We start from the raw sequence: 18,840 nt of genomic DNA, 5'->3' as shown, positions 1-18,840 counted from the left end.
AGAATATAGTAGCAGCATACGCACTTCCTGTATAACATGTTTAAAAGGAGCACAGCTACTGAGGGTTGAGCACTGGTGTCTTCCCATGTTGTCTGTTCCTGTTGCATTAGTAATACACCTCAATTTCTTACAAACATTGCTGAGCTTTGCCACCAGGTATAGATAGCATAGCTTTCGTTAGCATCGTTTTGGGTGCCCTAAAGACCCTAAAGTCTAGCATATGAAATATTGCATTTACTTGGATGTGAAATATCAAACTACTTGAATCCATACAAATATGGTGGTGTCTCTTTTTTAAACAAGTAAACATGTTGTATTCTATTCACTCTACATTTTAGCCACATAACCAGGCTTTTTTTTTTTTTTTTTACTGTAACCAATCTTTGGCCCTAAACCTGAATAAACCACAGTTTACACCTCAAGCGCCCATCTCTTTTTAGTATTTTATTTTGACACCAGAGGACGCTGTAACCCCTACTGTGGGCTAATGCTGCAAACCTACATGCATAAAACCATGATTTAGAATGTTTAACTTTTTTTTGTTACTGTCTGTGTAATATGAACAATGTCAAACAATGAATGTCAATATATCATGTTAAGTTAACATATCAGTTTTACAATGATACAAATCCAATTCATCCATTTATTTCCCCCCACATCACCTGACGTGACGACATCTACATGGTTGCACACTTGCACTCTCTGGTAACCATCCTTCAAAACCATCATTCAAAACCGCTCTAAAAGAGCACTTACAGGTGGCTGCAATTCGGAACTGGCTCCTGTAAAAACGCCAAGCCTATCACCAGAAAGCCCCCCCTAACTGTTATGTATATGTATACTGTATATATTTTTCTTCTTGATTACTACTCGTTTATGATGTTTTTGCATAGTATTGTATATTATTGTGTGTCACAATGGAAACAAGCCATAGTGATTTCTTGGGTTTAATCCTTTTAGGATAGTTTTGTATTGAACTGTACTTTCTGTGCTTTTTTTACAAACTGTTAATAAAGTATTCAATCAATCAATCAATCAATCAATCAATCAAGCAAAAGTGGCTCACCCTCACCATACCCCATTCTCCCCTGTGATTTCATTTGGAATTAAAGTGCAAGTGTAATTGCAGACTCTGGACTCTGTGGGGGTGTAGAAGCGCCCCCTAGCGACAGACATCTTCACTGGAGCAGTTCATTTACTCCAATCGGACTCATATATCTCGCATCGGCAGCGTCGAGACGAGAAGAGTAGACCAGACACGATTGAAATAAGAGGGCGTATGTATGCATGCATGGACGGGAGCCCGTAACGTAAACGCAACCCCGTCACAATCCCCATCCGATCGTCCGTTTCCCACAACGGATTATTTATTGCCGATCATCTAAAAAAAAAATCTTGATTTGGAGCCTATTTAGGTCTCTGCTTTTTGGTCTCTTGATTCTTTTTTTTTTTTTTTAACTGCAGGGCCTTTCAGTTTTAGCTGAAAAGTGGGTGTTTCTGCCTCGGCTCACTGTGGTTGTTTAGGGCAGCGGCGATCAGAGCACTAGAAGTGTCCCCGATGGCTGGCTGGAAGGACGGCTCGGTGCAGGAGAAGTATCGGCTGGTGGTGGTCGGTGGTGGCGGCGTGGGGAAATCAGCCCTAACTATCCAGTTCATCCAGGTCAGTTTGTCTACCTCCCCTAGAATAGCTTTGTCCTGGTTTATTCTCCTGTCCTGTTTGAGCTGAGAACATGGAACAAGAGAGATCAGGCCAGGCATTGGGAACCCAGTTACTATGCGGATACCGTGGGTAATAGTGGGCAGTGGTGGAAGAAGTACTCAGATATGTTACTTAAGTAGAAGTATCAATACTGCAATGCAGAAACATTCTGTTGCAAGTTAAAAGGCATGTGTTCAGAAATGTTGCTTGAGTTAAAGTTCAAAAGTATTGGTATCAAAATGTACTTGAAGTACAAAAAGTAGAAAGTACTCATTATGCAGAATGTCCCATTTCACAAGTTTTCAAATATATAAAAATCTTTTGAAAATCGCCAATCTACAAGCTCACAATGCGATGCATTGTGAGTTAGATCGGCTATTTTCAAATGGCCAAAATGTATACAGGGCTGAAGTGGTTAATGTATGTTTTGTAATAATAATCAAAATCTACAAAGGAGTAGAAGTAAAAGTACTGGAAACTAGAAATACTCCAGTAAAGTAAAAGTACCTCAAAATTCTACTTAAGTATATTACTTGAGTAAATGTACTTAGTTACTTTACGCCACTGGGTATGGGTTTGTAAAACAGTACAAGTTCCCCACAACACAAGGCCCATTACATTAAACACACTCATTAAGTAAATAGTGTTTAACATTCAGTTTGGCTGAATATTAAGCTGATTTAAGATGCTCATGTTTTCTTGAGGAGCCACCTTAAGCTATAAGACCAGTCTGGGATAAAGGAAAGTCAGCTTCTCAACGTTATAGTTCTATTCTGTTCACTTGATAAATTAGTGGAATTTAGCAGGCTCTACTAAAGCTAACTTGTCTAAGATTAGGGATCAGTCTAAAATATGCCAAGCAGGGTAATGCAAGACTTTGATTTAAGCCAGAATAAAATAAAGAAAATACATTATTGGGATATTGAGTAAAAGTACAAAAGTATTGGTATCAAAATACACTTAAAGCGCAAAAGTAAAAGCACTCATCAGTATGCAAAATGTCCCATTTCACAAGTTTTCAAATGTATAACAATCCTTTGAAAATTACAGATCGACACGCTCACAATGAACTATTCCTGGAGTAAAATAATGAACTGTTAAGCCTAAATCACTGCTGCTAATTACAGCAGCACACAATCCACGGCATGTGATCAACAGTTGTGTGCCCATCATGTAAATCACCATTATGGTATCAGTTCCTTCTGTACCTGAATATGTGCAGTGCTGCAACACGACAGCTGGCTGACAAACCAATATTAGCTACATGTCGCTTTACATAAGAGTCTTACAATTGTCTACGTTTAGCTGAAGGCCTTTTAGTTTTTTTTTACCTGAAGTTATGGTCAGATTAAATATAGTATGTGAAAGAAAGGATTTGGTTAAGGATATGATATTGATGCTGAGTCTTAATTCCACTAGACTAGACCAGTGGTTCTCCATTTGTGGGGACCCCCCCCCCCATTTGGGGGGGGGGGGTCATGATGAGGAAGAACCCGGCAGACCATTCAGGCTGAGCTGTGCACACACCAGGCCGAAGTGCATAGAATATATATTGTGGGAAACAACCAATGTGTCAACATGTGCTGACAAATTAGCAAAATGAATTTGGGATATGGGTTCAGTTGAGATTGTTCTTGGACATCTGTTTTGACCTAATATACCATTTGGGCCACACTTACATTTCCTAGGAGACAGACCCTGCCTTTCTCACAATTGCTTGTTGTCTGGGGATATTAACGTGAGTAAAATTGAGATGTTGACAGCAGAAAAGCACCTATATCCTTTGCAGAAGTTTCTAGAAGTCAGCTGTCAGGGGAAAAGACTAACAGCTGGTTTTTGAGTCAAGGATTTCCCCTCACAGAACTGTGTTGAATGATGGGGGGTGTTGGGGGGCTGTCTGAGTCATGCTGGGTGGGTTATTGCTCATGGACCATTCGGAATCTGGGCCTTTTGCAAAGGAAATCTCCACTCCTGCACATAGGACCGCCTCTATTTGTATGGGAAAACACAATCTGCTTCCTGATACCTTGGAACCATGTATTTTGTCAGTGTTAATCTTGGCAGCGTTTTCAATATTGTTTCAGTCTTTGCCTTTTGATAGAAATCTTTGTCATTTTACTCAAATCATCCAATAATAGTAACTGCCATTGTATGCTAATTTTGACCATTACATCCATTCTGCTATTTTCATAAAAATGTGGTTCAACCTTTTATGAGCACAAAATAGACATTTTTTAAGTTGTTGAAAAGAATCATAATCATGTGAAATGATATCCTAAGGTGAATTAACTAACCTCAGTTGTCAGCATTATGAATAGGCTGTGGCCATAGCAAGTAAAATGTCATCAGGACTTTGAATCTTATCCCATTTCAGTATAGTTTGAACTTATAGGTTTGAATAATTTTGTTTAATATTTACCTTTTCTATTAAAAGAGATATAAGTGGAGATTGAGAACAATGTTATGTTTCAGCTAGGCCTATATAGACCTGTACAGAAGGGTGTCTTGGTAAGGTTTTTGACCACCAGAACAGCCTCAAGGCACTTTGGCATAGTCTATGGAATTGTACTGGAGCGGTGGAACACCACTTTAACAAAATAAATCCACTCATTTGGTGTTACATTGAGGATGGTGGTGGAGAGACTGAGGCTGTCACACACAGTCCAAAACCTCTCATAGGTGTTGAATTGGGCTGAGATCTGGTGACTGCGAAGGCCATATGATTCATTCATTTCCACACATCAAACCATTCAGTAACCCCTCGTGCCCTGTGGATGGGGGCATTGTTATCCTGGAAGAGACCACTCCCGTCAGGATAGAAGTGTTTAATCATGCGATACAGATGATCACTCAGAAACTTTGTATTGATTTGCAGTGACAAGTGCAAATCAACCCCCCCCCTGCCTGCCAGCATAACAGAGCCACCCTCATTGGGTCAAGGATTCAGGCCTGTACTTCTCTTGGTTTGCACCACACATGCATTTGCCCACTCGAGGAGAATATGATGAAGGATGACTCATCTGTCTATATCACTTTTTTCCACTTCTCTGTAGAACAGTGCCTAATCTGCCTATGGCTTTTGCACCACTGAACTCTCAAATGTGCATTGGTCTTTGTAATGAGGGGTTTATGCACTGCAACCCTACTATAACATCCCTATCCATGTAGTTGCCGACAGACTGTTTCTTGCTGACACGGTCTTATCGCGTCCTGCATTGACATTCTCAGTCACTTAAAGCCTGATTTATACTTAGTTGCACGCTGATGTTGCATGCCGTAAATAGCAGATATACAAGCTCACAACGCGTCTCGTTCGTGCTATTTACTGAGCACCACACCGGCATGCAACTAAGTATAAATCAGGCTTAAGATAGAGTTGTTCTTCTGTTCCATGGTCATTGAATGTGCACGTTCAGCCACGATTTCCAATACTATTTACTGATGTCATACCCATAGATTGAAATGAATTTAGTTAGACTGTTCCTATTGAAACACTTGCCAGTTGACCAGTCTTTATGAGTGAAGCTCCTGCCACCTCTTTAATAGTGTCTTAGATCTAATTCTCTTGCCATCTTGATCCTAAATCAAGGCCAACTGAGCCTACTTAGTATTTTTATACATGCCACATAGTATGACGTAGTATTAATTGCTTAATTAACAGGGATTAGCGGGGATTATGTTTTCGCTCCTGTCCATAAGTCTGTCTGTCGGGCTCGGACAGGAGCCTCGAAACAATGCAGAACGAAAAGCGGTTTCACTTACACCCATATAGGCTGTGCTACAAATGCTCCAAATGTCTCTGAATGTTGCCGAAATATGCTCCCCCACCAAATTAGGCCCAAGTGGTCTTGTGAGTCATGTGACAATGACTGTCAAACAGGGTGATACTCTATAGCTGCAATTGCCTTCACATAGGCCAGGGCCTATTTCTTACAAAAGTGTCTTATCATGCACCCAACATCCAGTCGTACCCAAATTGGAATCGCCTCATATAGAGCGCACCTCCAAAACTGCTTTCACTTCTGCATATAGGGGGTGCCACAAATGTGAACGGTTGCCCCGTCTGTTGTACAAACTCTTTTCCCCCCACAGCTTTCTCTTGACCCATGACTGACACAGTCCTGGGTAGCCAACCCGGCCTGCTGGAGATCTGCACTCAGAGGAGGGCACTTTTTATCATGTAGTCTGAGTCCACATGTATAGAAACGGATGCATTTTCTATATATCTACTCCCAGTTATTGTTTTTTTTCTGTGCGTGTGTGTGTGTGTGTTTATGTTGAATGAAGATTAGAGTGGCGATGAGAATTATCCGCTCACGTAATGCTGACATAGGTATTTTGGGGAATCTGAAGGATAAAGGATGATGTCACCAACAGAATGGCAGGTTTCCTGGGAAATGTTGGTGACATTTAATGCCATGCAGTTGAGTCAAGCTGAAATGGCATAGGGGTGACATAACATTGAGTCATCAGACAAAAGTTGTAGAACACAGTCATTTGGAATGATGTCTGTGTGCCAAGATGGGGAAAACATGAGTCAGTTTGGCCGTGTGGGAGGCTACTGAGGCCAGGCAGGTATCATTCCATGTTGTCCCAAAAATGATGTTACTAGAAAATAACAGTGAAGTTACTCTGAGTAACCAATGAATGATATGATATGAGATTAAATTAGTTGAGATTGTCTGTACTGACTGAGATGTAAACAGCCTTTATTTCTATCGCGCCTTCATCCAAAGCACTTTATTTAGCGAATGCAAATTCCTTAAGCCAAGCAGTTGCCTCCTGGTCTGCTGTATGGAGGGTGACTAATACTCCTTTCAGTCTTTGGAGAGGACAGACTTCTATGATGTGCTCCATAGTTTGCTCCTCTCCACAAACACACAGTGGGCTTGGGCTACTGCCCCATTTGTGAAGGCTGGCCAAGCAGGGGCCATGTCCAGTCCTGAATCGATTGAGCGTAGACCACTGTCTCCTTGGGAGGTTGGTGCCTGCGACCTGTTGGTTGGGGTCTGACACCAGTGTTTGTTTGGGACCTCCTTGGACTCCCATTGTTATTTTTCCAAGCTGATTGAATGGTAAAGTCAGCTGGTGGGGTGTTCTTCCAAGTTGGTCGTCTGGATGGAAGTCTTGCAGTCTAAAGCACTACAATGTGCATTTTGACCCATTCAAACACCTATGGCAGAGGCCACCATGCAAGGCACCAACTTGTTCATGAGCAGCAGAGGTTCGGTGTCTTGCAGAAAGAAGAAACCAGAAACAAAGTTAGGAGGAACCGAGCATTGAACCGGGTACCTTCCAGCTCAAAAGCGGAGTTGTGATGGCCTATAATATATGCAACCACCATTGATTATTATGCATGGTGTATGTGTTCACAATTATATTTGCTAATATGAAGCTGGTGGTGAGCACATAAAAGATATAACATGATAGAATTATCCGGATAGCCTGGTAGTTTAGCTAAGGGCCAATATAGACCACTGTAAGATCCTAGATGCCAAAGACTGACTTCTTTCTTGTTTCTTTCTTTCTTGATTTCCTTCCTTCCTTCCTTCCTTCCTTCACATGCATATTACTCCCTCTGTACTTCCGTCTCATCCTCTCTGGCATGGTTTTGATTACCTAGATGTGAGGTCATTCAGAAGGAATGCTGCCCTGCATTGTAATTGAATGGAATCAACATAACTTCTGAGGGCAGTTCTATTTGGGCATGTGGAGACAAGGTGCTGTGATGAGGGTGGTGGGCTGGAGGATATTTCATGTGCATTTCTCAAAAGAAGACATTGATGGTCTGACAATGCGTGTGTGCGTGCGCGCGCACGCGTGTGTGTGCGTGCGCACGCGTGTGTGTGCACGAGTGCCTTTGTTTGTTTGTGTGTGTGTATATATTTAGGCGGTTGCATCTCACGCAGCATACCTTCGGCCTATTTCTGGACACAGGCAGTTTTCTGTCTGGCTGATATGTCACATGCCATGCCACTGATTCAGAGTGGACAGAATTCCATTTGTGTTACTGTTGCCATTTTCTTTTCCCTTTTGAAGGAATTATTAACACTTCACATATAATAGGCTCTATGCACAGCAGCCATATTGGGAATGAATTGGGCCCCTTTCTTACTTCCTTCACAGGTGTTACCAATAATACTAATTAAGGCTCAGTTCCATTTAGTGTGGCATAGTGGTTGTCTTATTTTCAAGGACCCCCATAACTCTGAGAGTGTACAAATGGAACCAAATGGACCCTTACGGGTCCATTTGGTTCCATTTGTACACTCTCAGAGTTACACACCCACCATAAGGGGCCGTTTGGGAACCAAAATGGAGTGTTTCTAGTAAGCCAACATGCACGTTATCAGCACCCTGACCAGAATGGAACAGAGCCTTTATTAGCATCATTGGTAACACCTGTGAAGGAAGTAAGAAGAGGCCCAATTTCTTTCCAATATGGCTGCTGTGCATAGAGCCTATTGAAGGCTTCAGGAGCTACTGGGCATTATGCTCTATTTGAGCCTACATGGTTTGTTGCCTTGGCCAGAGTAAATTGTTTGTCCAGCTCTACAGGAGGGTCACCTGTTGATTTCTCACAACGCTGGCTGCTTGACAGTGTGAAACCCTATGAGATCAAAGGAGCTTTCACTCAGGGTTCATAGAGTTTATAGAATTAAGTGTTTTGAAAAACAAATCTTATATTTATTCTTTCACATGATCTCAAAGTTCCCTCTAGTAATAACTACAGTAATAAGTAGAAAATGTAAATCATGTGGTATTATAGACCAAAAAAAAAAATCCAGTGTCTAAAAAGGAACTTTCATCTCAGCAGTGTTTGAATCATTTGACAGACCTCTCTCTTTCATTGTACTTGTTGTTTGTTTCACTTTCAGGTTTCTTGCATGTCAAACATGCCCCTGTACACACACTGTGGCTGAATAAATATATCTACCTTTTAAGTATCTGCAATTGTCTCAGTTCAAAGAATTGTGTCATATTGGCCTGTCACTAGATATAGATTACTTTCAGCACTGGTGTTCTGTTAATAAGAGCTGGTGTGGGTCTATTCAGGTTTCAGCAATAAGCATAGGCTTTTGTTGGTGACTTGGTGTTGTTGCCCGTTGGAGCCGTTGAGCAACAAGTTTGTAGTGGAAAGAGTCCTACGAATTCTCTATTGATATGTAAACAGTACACACAGCTCTATGGCATCAGGTTCCTGTATTATCTTGTCTTTTTCACTTCTCAGTATAATTACTATTGCATAGATTTCAATATCATAAATGTGACATTCAAAAATGGTTTTACAATGGTAACCGCAAGACCACTGATGAAGGATTATTATGGCTTTCTTTTAATTAGACGGCACACAGTGGAGAGTGACAAATGTCATGGGTGCATTTTACGTGCCGTGTCCCACTCAACTTAAGTTTATATAGCAGGCTCCTTCCCTGTTGCCAAGGTAACCCACCAGAATCTGGCAAACTGCCATGGGTCAGACGGTAGACCATAGAAATGTCCACAAGCAAGGGAATGCAGGACTCCCACCTATTTGGACGAGGTCTTCTGGAATGCTACAGAGACGAGCAAGTCGTCCCATTAATTCTAAGCTACTCAGCTCAACTTTATTGTCACATCACAGGTTTAGAGGTGTGAAGTTACTTGTGGGTGAAATTCTTTGTAGTGCAAGCTCCATCACTGCAGTTTCAAGAAAGGTGGAAAGAGAAACGGAAGAACCGATCAGATAATAAGGTGGCATTGTGAAATATGTATAAAAGGTGCGTAGTAAAAATAGCAGAGGGATGAGGAAGGAAAAGAAGTGGGGAAAAAACGAAATAGCAGTAAAATAGAGTAAAATAGTTGCCTGCCGGGTATATATACCGTATGTCCTACCAGTCAACATGGTCCTCTCCACGAGCCAGATATTTCTTTCACACAAGATAGCACTTTCATCTCTTCTATCCTTTTTACTTTTTTCAGAGGTCTTTCTTTATCGGTTAATTGGGTATATCGTTTACTCTCATTGGCAGCCGCAAGAAATCATGTTTGGCAAAAGCATTAATACATCTTGACTTCAACACAGTCATGCGGGACATGCACTGTTTTAAAAATGTTAAACAGAAAGAGACACCAACAATGGATGATATCTCTCATCTGGCTTGTTCTGTAAAATGGTTTCCTCTTGTTTATGCAGCTGACTATATGTGTATCATATGAAGGTTTTCAGGTAGATGACATTCAAAATACCATTATTTATTGTCATTAGCTGTAGGCTTATACACCTGGTGACTATAGTAGCTGATGTTGCCTAACATACAGACTGTCTGTTTACAGAAACACTGCGTACTAGCACGGTGCATGGGTGCACCAGGTATGCGGGTGCTAACAGGCCCATACCTACAGTATGTATGGGTGTGGATGTACGCCATCCTGGCATGCTCAGTCACATGCCCTGAAACATGTTTAGAGTGACAGTTGCTTTGTTTGCTGCCTCGTTGATGTTGTTATCATTTGTAATTTATTTATGCCAGCATCTTGAATTGTGTGCAGGGCTGTCACGGTCATGACATTTTAAATTATTGTCATTAATAATTGTGTTTTTGGAAATTAAACACTGGAACATAAATGTATATTTAAAAAATATTTCTGTTTTCCTTTAGGATTTGTAAAGAAAGATTGTACAGAACAGATATGACAAATAACTTACACAACTTATTACTGAAATGAAATCTTTGGAAAATGTATGAAAATGTTTCAACATTTTGGATGTTTGCCCAAAATGCTCAAAATAGGAACACCAGATGTGTTGAAAATAGTGTGGATAATGACATGACAATGACAAATAATGATCATAATCACAATATCAATTTAATCCAGCTGTTTTTCTACAGAGGAATAGAAACAAATAATTGCGATTTAGTCATATAATTTTGATCAGATGATTATGTGATAATTGTCAAAAGCTAACAAATTGTGCATACCTTTTCATTTACTTTTGCCGACATGATGCATGGCATCAAACAAAACAATCTAACTCAAATGTTTAACATGACTTGGTATCTGACTGGGGCATTACATCACATAATAGGCCAACCTTATTGTCATGTGATGTTTGAAAAATAAATTGTAGTTAATTGTTGTTGCCAATATTAAGTGCGTATGTGCCACCCATGTTGGAGGATAATGTTAGCCCATCATCTCATCAAATACAAGCCTACACATTCACAGCAATTAGCCTACTTGAGAAATACTTGAGTTACTGCAGCTAGATACGTGAGATACTTTAAAAATAACCACATGCAATGTGCAATTATAAATCAAGATGGCAAGATTTGTAACTTGAGGACACTACATTACATGGTGGCTCTACTGAGTGTCCTTCATTTGCTGGTAAGATAATATTCATGACGCAGTCCACCTAAAAATGATTGTGTTTCAGTGCTTGATCTACTACCAGCTTGTTTTCTGTACTCATACTCTGTCATCAAAACATGTAGATCTACAAGCTCGCAACTCATTGTGTCATATGATGAAGTATATATCAAGCTAAGGAGCATCTTTACAATTTTGCATTTTCTTCAAAACACAGTTTTTGCTACTACTCCTACAGATTTTGGCAAACATTCACACAAATAGGTACACATCATCTCTGAAATCATGTTATAAACATGTACTGTATCGTTCAGATTTTTCATATCCCATTCTGATTGGCTATGACTGGCTTCAAGAAAATGCAGGAGTGGCCCGTTTTACAAAACATGGCAAAAATCATGAACCAATCTACCCCAAATTTGGGTCCCACAGCTTAAATTTGGGGAAAGTGAACCAATTGGCTTCGTCACTCTCTTCATGTGCCAATGATCAATGCCTGTGTGCAAGTTCAGATCGATTGGTCAGCCGAGGAGAAAATGGATGAGGACACACAGACAGAAGTTTTGTCATTTTATTGTAGGATAGGATAGGAGGATTTGCCTGTAATTGGCTTCAACAATGGGGACTATTTCTTACAAAAAAACACCTCACCAACCCCACATCAACCTTCAATTGGAATCACATGTTGAAGGGCCTTTGTGGAGCACACCTCCAAAAGGGCTTCCTCTTTGGCCCATAGGAACTACCACAAAAGAAAAGAAAAACGTACTTGACAATATTATTTTGACAAATGTGCGTAAATTACAGAGCATAACATGAAGATGCTGAAGAAATTGAACTGTTTTTTCACTCAGGACAGGGGTAAAGAAATGAAAACATTTTTACGTTCACCTATGCTAATCTTATGATCCCTGTTGCTTGTCACTAGTGTATAGTGGACAGAGCGAAAGGGCAGTGGGTTCTTCACTGTTGTGTTTGATGATCCCTCTCTATGCAGCCATCTGCCTGCTTTTAGAATAACTGGCCACAGTATCGCTACTCTTAGAGTCATATAACAACACTGGCTATGGGAAAGTGGCATGGTGGGAATTTCACTATCCCGCTCATAACTGCCCGCTAACATTTCCTGTTAACAGACTTATGCATGTTAATATCAGCCTACATTGTATTTTACCGTACTACTTATTGTTTTAATTTCATTTAATTTCTTAGAGGAAATAGTACTGTTAATTTAGTCATTGTCATTTTTTTTTCATATGTACTATGATGATCAAAGACTTGTCCCTGTAGGGGAACCCATTTTGGTTCAATCTACAAAATGTATTAAGAGTCATTTCAGAGGCCCAAGAATGGACTTATATTTTTGTTTGTCCCTGATGCCTGGCACTGAGCTGGCTGCCAGGCGGTTAGACAATTGGCGCTGGGCAGGCAGACAGTGTCCAGAACCCCAGGCAGCTGGGCTGTGGGGCACCTGCTTTTGGTCAGGGGGAGGTGAGGCATGGAGTGGAACAAACCTTCAACAGGTGATCGAGCAGCCATGAATGACTGTACATCTGTGCTGACGACAATGGGCAAAGTGTGGCTTCCATATACCCCTAACAACTGGTCCTGAGTCTGTCTTGGGGTGTAGATCTCAGGGCCACAATCAGCGGTTGGCAGCTGTCAAGGTTCGATGCGTGACGCGGGTAGTGTTTGGGTTTAACCGAGGCAGTGACACAGCTGTTGTAGGACAGCTGATCTAAGAAACAGAGTCACTGTATGTGGCTCCATATACTCTACACCAGTTGCCATCAACACAATTTAGTTGTAGAATGTTTAATTGGCTCAAGCCAATGTAGGCCTACACCAAGCCAACAGCTGCTGGACAAGTGCGTTTCTAAATGTCAGATATACTGTTGGGGAACTTAAGTCCCCATGCACAACACAGAGGCCATTCCTGTTGTCTAAATGATCAGTTTCAGCATTTAAACATGTACTAACAGGGATTTAAAATGCACAGCTCTTTGTTTGATTTAGAATCGCAAAGGTTCTTTCAAGGATATCCCCCCCCCCCCGCCCTTTAAAGCCCAATTTTGTACTTAAATGTATTGTAAAATTTTGCAAGGACTCTTGAGCACAGCTTGCTGGGCCGGCATGGCAGCAGCACTGGGAGACGGCAGGGTTGAGAATGTCCATTTAGGTCTTATTTATGAGGAGTTGCATGCTGAAGTAATAACATTTCCGTTGTCTGTGTTTTGCGACGGCTGACCTAAAACGGTAATGGTGCAGTGTATCTATCACGCTGCCAATGAGAAGCCCCGTTCCCTCTGACAGACTGTGCTGTGCTGCTCAGCCCCACAGTCTACAGCATAATACACTTCTAATCAAATACATATTCAGCAGTTGTAACAGAGGAGAGGGATGGAACATTCCAGCGCGTGCTTCATAATGTAATCACTTAAAAATAATTAAGTATAATAAGTATTCTCACAGGATGGAGTGTAAATAGTATAATAATTTCAATAGCCTATTGTAGAGTACAATGTAGAGTTTTTGTTAGCTTAAATGCAAATCCTCCTCCATACTGGCAGTAAAAACAAGAAGCAAAGGAACCGTTTAGATTGAAGAAATTGTGATGTGTACGTTTTTGTCATAATGTAGGTTCTGTAGCTGTGGAGATGGTCACAGTCTCTGTTTGAATGGGGATGGTCAAGAGTGAGACTTTCTTCTACTCCTAGTTTGTGAACAGTATAGGGCATAGGCTATCCTTTCCACAGTTCTTTCTTTTCAAATCTGTTGAACTTCCCATCTGATGGATAGTTCCTCAGGTGATGATCACCTGGTTAGACCCATATGTTTGGCCAGGTGACGTATTGCTCATCAGAAATCATACGCTGTACTAGGGCTGTGCGATATGGCTGGCTTCAAATCAATATCACGATTATTTCTATTACGATTAATGAACGAATTACAAATTACAAGCTCAACGCGCCGCTTAAGTGGTTAATCAGACTAATCGATTTAGTCTATTCTTAAAAATCAATTAGAATTATTTTGTGTCAATTCATTGAGAAAATAAATATATTTAAAAAAAAAACTTGCTTCTCAATTATTCGGTTATAAGTTGGTTAATGGTTCTAAATATCGGTTTAGATTTATTTTCGGTGCCCTACACTGTACACACTAAGCAGGACTGTGAAGTGGGAACCATGCATTTTGGACAGTGGTAAAGTATACCTAACTCATATATCCTCTCCTTTACTTCTGTTTGAGTGACTCCAGCTACCTCAGTTGCTCTCAGTTACACTCATACTTTGTTGATGTGATCGTTTGCAGAAGTGCTTTTGTACTTTGAACAGAAGGGGAACACTCTGTTTTCCCATAATTCATAGCACAATAACAGTGGTAGCAGTAGCAGTACTAGTATTTGTCTCTACAAGTCTTGAAACGGCCAGTATATCACAATAATTCAACAGCTAGCAAGGGGACTATCTCTCTCCCTCTTGATTCTTTCTTTCTCTCTGTCCCTCCGATTCTCTCTCTCTCCTCTGAGTTTCTCTCTTGCTGATTCTTGTCCTTAGGAGAACATTATTTACAGCAACGACCATATAGGCTTAGGCTATAAGAAACCCTGTTCTGTTCCCAACCCAAAACTATTGACTATTGGGATATGTTTTACAGCAGCCACCTTCACTTTTCCCTGTATATTTATTCTGTGTTTCATCCTCTGGATGATGTGTGCAGCTTGTGTATAGAGTGTCACATGAGCTAGATCTCTCCCACCTCCACAAAAGCAGCCATTGATGAAGATTCAGCAGAGCAGAATGCAGTCAGGGGGGCTTAGCATGTCCAAACAGAATGACTGTGATAATAATAATAAGTCTTTATTTCCTGTCGCTCACAGCAAAACATGGAAGGGCCACAGAGAAAGCTACATCAATAACCCCTCAATGGCCAGGCTTAGGGTAGGCTTAATGCGGGGAAGGGGAACATTAGTGATGTCACATGATTAACTGGAACAATAACGGTTGTTTACACAGCTCAGGTTCTGTGTATTGTTTTCGCGTAACCAGTTAGAGAACCTCTTTGGTGTTTACACAGGTACATGATTATGAGACAATCTAATATATATGTGAAATGGAGATTAAAAACAAGTTGTGTTGTGTTACCACTGTGGAGTCAGGCATAATAAATTGGATGGTTGCTTTGAGCTCGGGGAGAGAGGCCTTTAAATGGCAACTCTTTGATTGTGGGCTTTTGAGTGGGTTCAAAAGAGGTCAGAGTCCAGTGCACACTGATATTTAGCAGGGTGATTGAAGTACTTAATGCCAAAGAGGCTAGGAAAGAGCAGGGGGTAAACAGAGCCAGCAGTGGGCCAGGTTGGTGGGGCATTCATCCACTGCTTTATACTCTGCAGGAATGCTGGGTCAGTTAAGGCAATGAACACATCCTTTTTTACTGTAAGGGTTTACCATAGTACTATAAAGCAAATGCTCTGAATAGCCAAGCAGTTTTATAATGATGAAGGCGAACAGGGATCTCGGTGTCCCCACTGAGGACATTTCATTCCTGTGGTTTGATGCGGGCAGCGTCCAGAGCGTCCAGACAGGTAGGCTCAGGGGACACTGAGTGTGTCTGGACACTCAGTCCAGACACACTCAGTGTCCCCTGAGCCTACCTGTCTGGACAATCTAGACTCTGGAGTGTCCGGACAGATAGGCTCAGGGCAGGTGTCTGCAAGCTTCTCTGGAGGGGCAGATAGAGTTTGATTTGAGTTTGATTGGGCTGATGTCTTAGGCAACCGATTATCCATGTTTGGACTGATCTTTTTGGTCAAAAAGTGCAAACGTTGTTCTAAGTTTGTATTTGACAACAGTTAACTTAAAAGCAAACAAATGAATAAAAAGAGTTAGGGTTAACTTTATTTTACTTAACCACTTAGGCCCTATTCAAATTATTATTTTAAATAGCCGATCTACAAGCTCACAACACGTGTTGTGAGCTTGTAGATCTGTATTTTTTATACATGTTTTATTTCTTTTTTATAAGTGGTTAGAAATCGGGACACATTGGCTGCATAATTGCGGATACTGATGTTGTCAAAAAAGTCAAATACTGGCTAATATATCGGTTGGGACTATATATCGTACTATCACCGACTAGTGTGTATATGAGATGGACCTTGGTTGATTCCTGGAATAAGATATTGATCAATTGAAAGTGTGTGGGAACGGCTGGCTCATTTTTTCTGCTCGGGCTGTGCTCTTGAAAGTGTGAAAAAATGAATCCTTGTGAATGTGGAGTGATAATGACATTGTACAGCAGTTCTGAAGTGGTTAACGAGGTCCTGTTGTTTTGGACTAAAGCACTGCAGTAGCATTTACTATGCTGCCGGCTTCCCTGGGCGTGAGGACAATGTTCTCCAGTGAACCTTTAAGGCGGGTGGACACATTGTATTTTCTTGCTTGCTTTGTGTGTTAGGTATTGAATAATTGACCTTTCTGGGTTTGCATGAGCTCATGGGAAAAGTGGGCGTTTCCACGGGAAGTTCGTACCGCTCCCTCCTCCTCTCTTTCTCTTGCTCTCCCTCTCTTTTCACTCCCTCACACTTATGTTTCTACTATTGTACGTACAAGCATGTGCACAGACAGACCACAATGCAAATTGTAATTTGTCTCTTGGCTCCAGCTTCAGTCTTGGTGGTGTGGATTCCAGAGGGCGATATAGGAAACAAATGTGGGGATTGAGATGTACAGACAGTGCAGCAATGAGCCAGGAGTGGCTGTGCGCATCCATCTGCTTAACGTTAACCTCTGAAGGTGGCCATTTGCGCGGGGTGATAGCTGATTACCAACAGCTGCTGAGGGTCCGGCCAGCCCCCGGGGTTGAACCTGCATGACTGCGGTACAGGAAGTTGAACGCATATGCTCCCAATGAAAGTTTACTCAAAGAAACAAAATGGTAAAACAAAAATCCAAGACATACATTTTGTCTTCTAAGGTAGGCCTATACATTACAGTAAGGGGTATCTGTCTAGTGACTGGTTTATTCTCCATACTTAACCACTATTTTGGGCATGTCGGTATAGGCAAAAACAAATGCAGAGATTTTCAAAAATATTGACAATTGCAGATCTACAAGCTCACAACGCGTCGCGATGCGACACATTGTGAGCTTGTAGAGCAGATATTTTTGCACAACACCATCATACAACTGGGTATAAAGTAGGGCTTAAGTGGTTAACAAACAGTTGACTCAAATTTGTCATTTCCAATATAATGCCCAGTTCCTTCCTGGGCTCTGATGATTCATAAGACTGCAGCTGTGTGACATATCAAGGCCAGTTGTGTGCCAGCGTCTAGGGAGCTTGCTTAGTCGAAGCACGTGCCTCATAGAGCTCAGCTGTGTGCGGGCATTGTTAAATCTCCTATAAAACGGTGAGCTCTGAAGTACATGCTCTCAACCTCTTAATGTGCATGCTCTTATTAAGATGATGACATTTAAGCCCAGCAATGCCTTTTTTATGTAGCTTAGAGCTACATTATTAACACGGTTATCTCATCCGTATGCTTAAAATGTATCATTAAAATCTCATTTGTGTGCTTAAAATGAAATGTGTGCACTTTTGTTGACAGGTTGACATGCCCAAAATGGTTGTCCTGGCTCACTGACCAAACCTTACATGACACCTGCATTCACCTGTCAGCTGCAATGTTTCCCCTAGGGCTGGGCATTTAACCGAAAATATATCTGAACTGATATTTAGAACCAATAACCGACTTAATCTTGCTCATGTTAGGTTATGCAATGCGAGAGTACGGATTAGCCAACACCAACTCGGGACTCCTGAATCGCTGCCCTCCACACCCAGCTGTCTAGCATCAGGGTTTTGAGCTCTAGTCTGCAGTGTTTTTAGCTCTGCTGTCGTGACACAGTGTCTATGTAGGTGGTGCGCGCCTCTCCCTTCCCCACAGTGTCAGTTTGCGCGCCACCAGTTCCGGGTGGCTGACGCAGTGCCCAGACAGTCTCACCCTTCTCTCTCTGACCTTGTCTGTGACCCGTGGGAGGCCCCTGTAGAGGTCCACGTTTCTGATGTAGTCAGCCCATGTGACACCAAGTGCCATTCATAGCATTATTGTTTAGACGCCATCCAGGGCCTTTTCCCGCTGTCCTGTGAACATCCATGTCTTGGCCTCATGCAGCAGTATACTGACGACACCGTAGCCACAGCCAACTCTTGAGGTCATCTCCCATGTCAGGTTTCATCCCATGCAAGGCATTCCAGGCAAGCGCCCGCCAGACCTTCAGATCCTGTTCGGTCGAGGCAGTCTAGGCACTGAGATATTTGAATTCCTCGACTACCTCCTCGAGCACCATCCCATTGGCTGTGGCAATGGTTTTGTCCTCCGTGTTGAATGCCATTACTTTTGTTTTCTTGGCATTGAGCTTGAGGCCGATCTTCCAGCACTTAATTTCTACTGCTAGTAGTAGTTCTCTTTGTTTCTCTGCTGTGTGTGAGACTAGGGCAATATCATCTGTATTGTCCAAGGTCGGGATTTTGCGATGGGTACTCTGTGCCTAGTGGTCCTCGGGACCAGCGTGAACCCCAGTGTCTCCTCCCTGCCACTGATTGCGAGTCTCAGCGCATGGCCAATTGCTACAATACACAAGAAGGGGGGCCAGGGTGTCACCCTGTAGGATGCCCGCGAGGATCTCAAACTCAAATATAATATATTTTATAATCGACTAAATCGATTAGTCTGATTAATCACTTTACCCTGTATTATACTTCATTGCAAAATGCTGGC

At 41.7% G+C, this 18,840-nt stretch overlaps 1 protein-coding gene across 1 annotated transcript in view; it reads left to right on the top strand.

Annotated features, from left to right (window-relative positions):
* The first annotated feature begins 1,223 nt into the window (after positions 1-1,223).
* rras2 (RAS related 2) overlaps positions 1,224-18,840 on the top strand; it is a 31,588-nt gene continuing 13,971 nt past the window's right edge. Inside the window, exon 1 of the mRNA XM_084064030.1 lies at positions 1,224-1,660. Coding sequence (XP_083920156.1) covers positions 1,559-1,660 — 102 coding nt within the window. The 5' untranslated portion in view covers positions 1,224-1,558. The remainder of the gene's footprint in view (positions 1,661-18,840) is intronic.

The sequence above is a fragment of the Gymnoscopelus microlampas genome, assembly GCF_963454915.1.
Source record: "Gymnoscopelus microlampas genome assembly, chromosome: 1".
Taxonomy (NCBI): Eukaryota; Metazoa; Chordata; class Actinopteri; order Myctophiformes; family Myctophidae; genus Gymnoscopelus; species Gymnoscopelus microlampas.
Note: the sequence above shows the minus strand (reverse complement) of the source record. Positions and strands in the feature narration are given on the sequence as shown.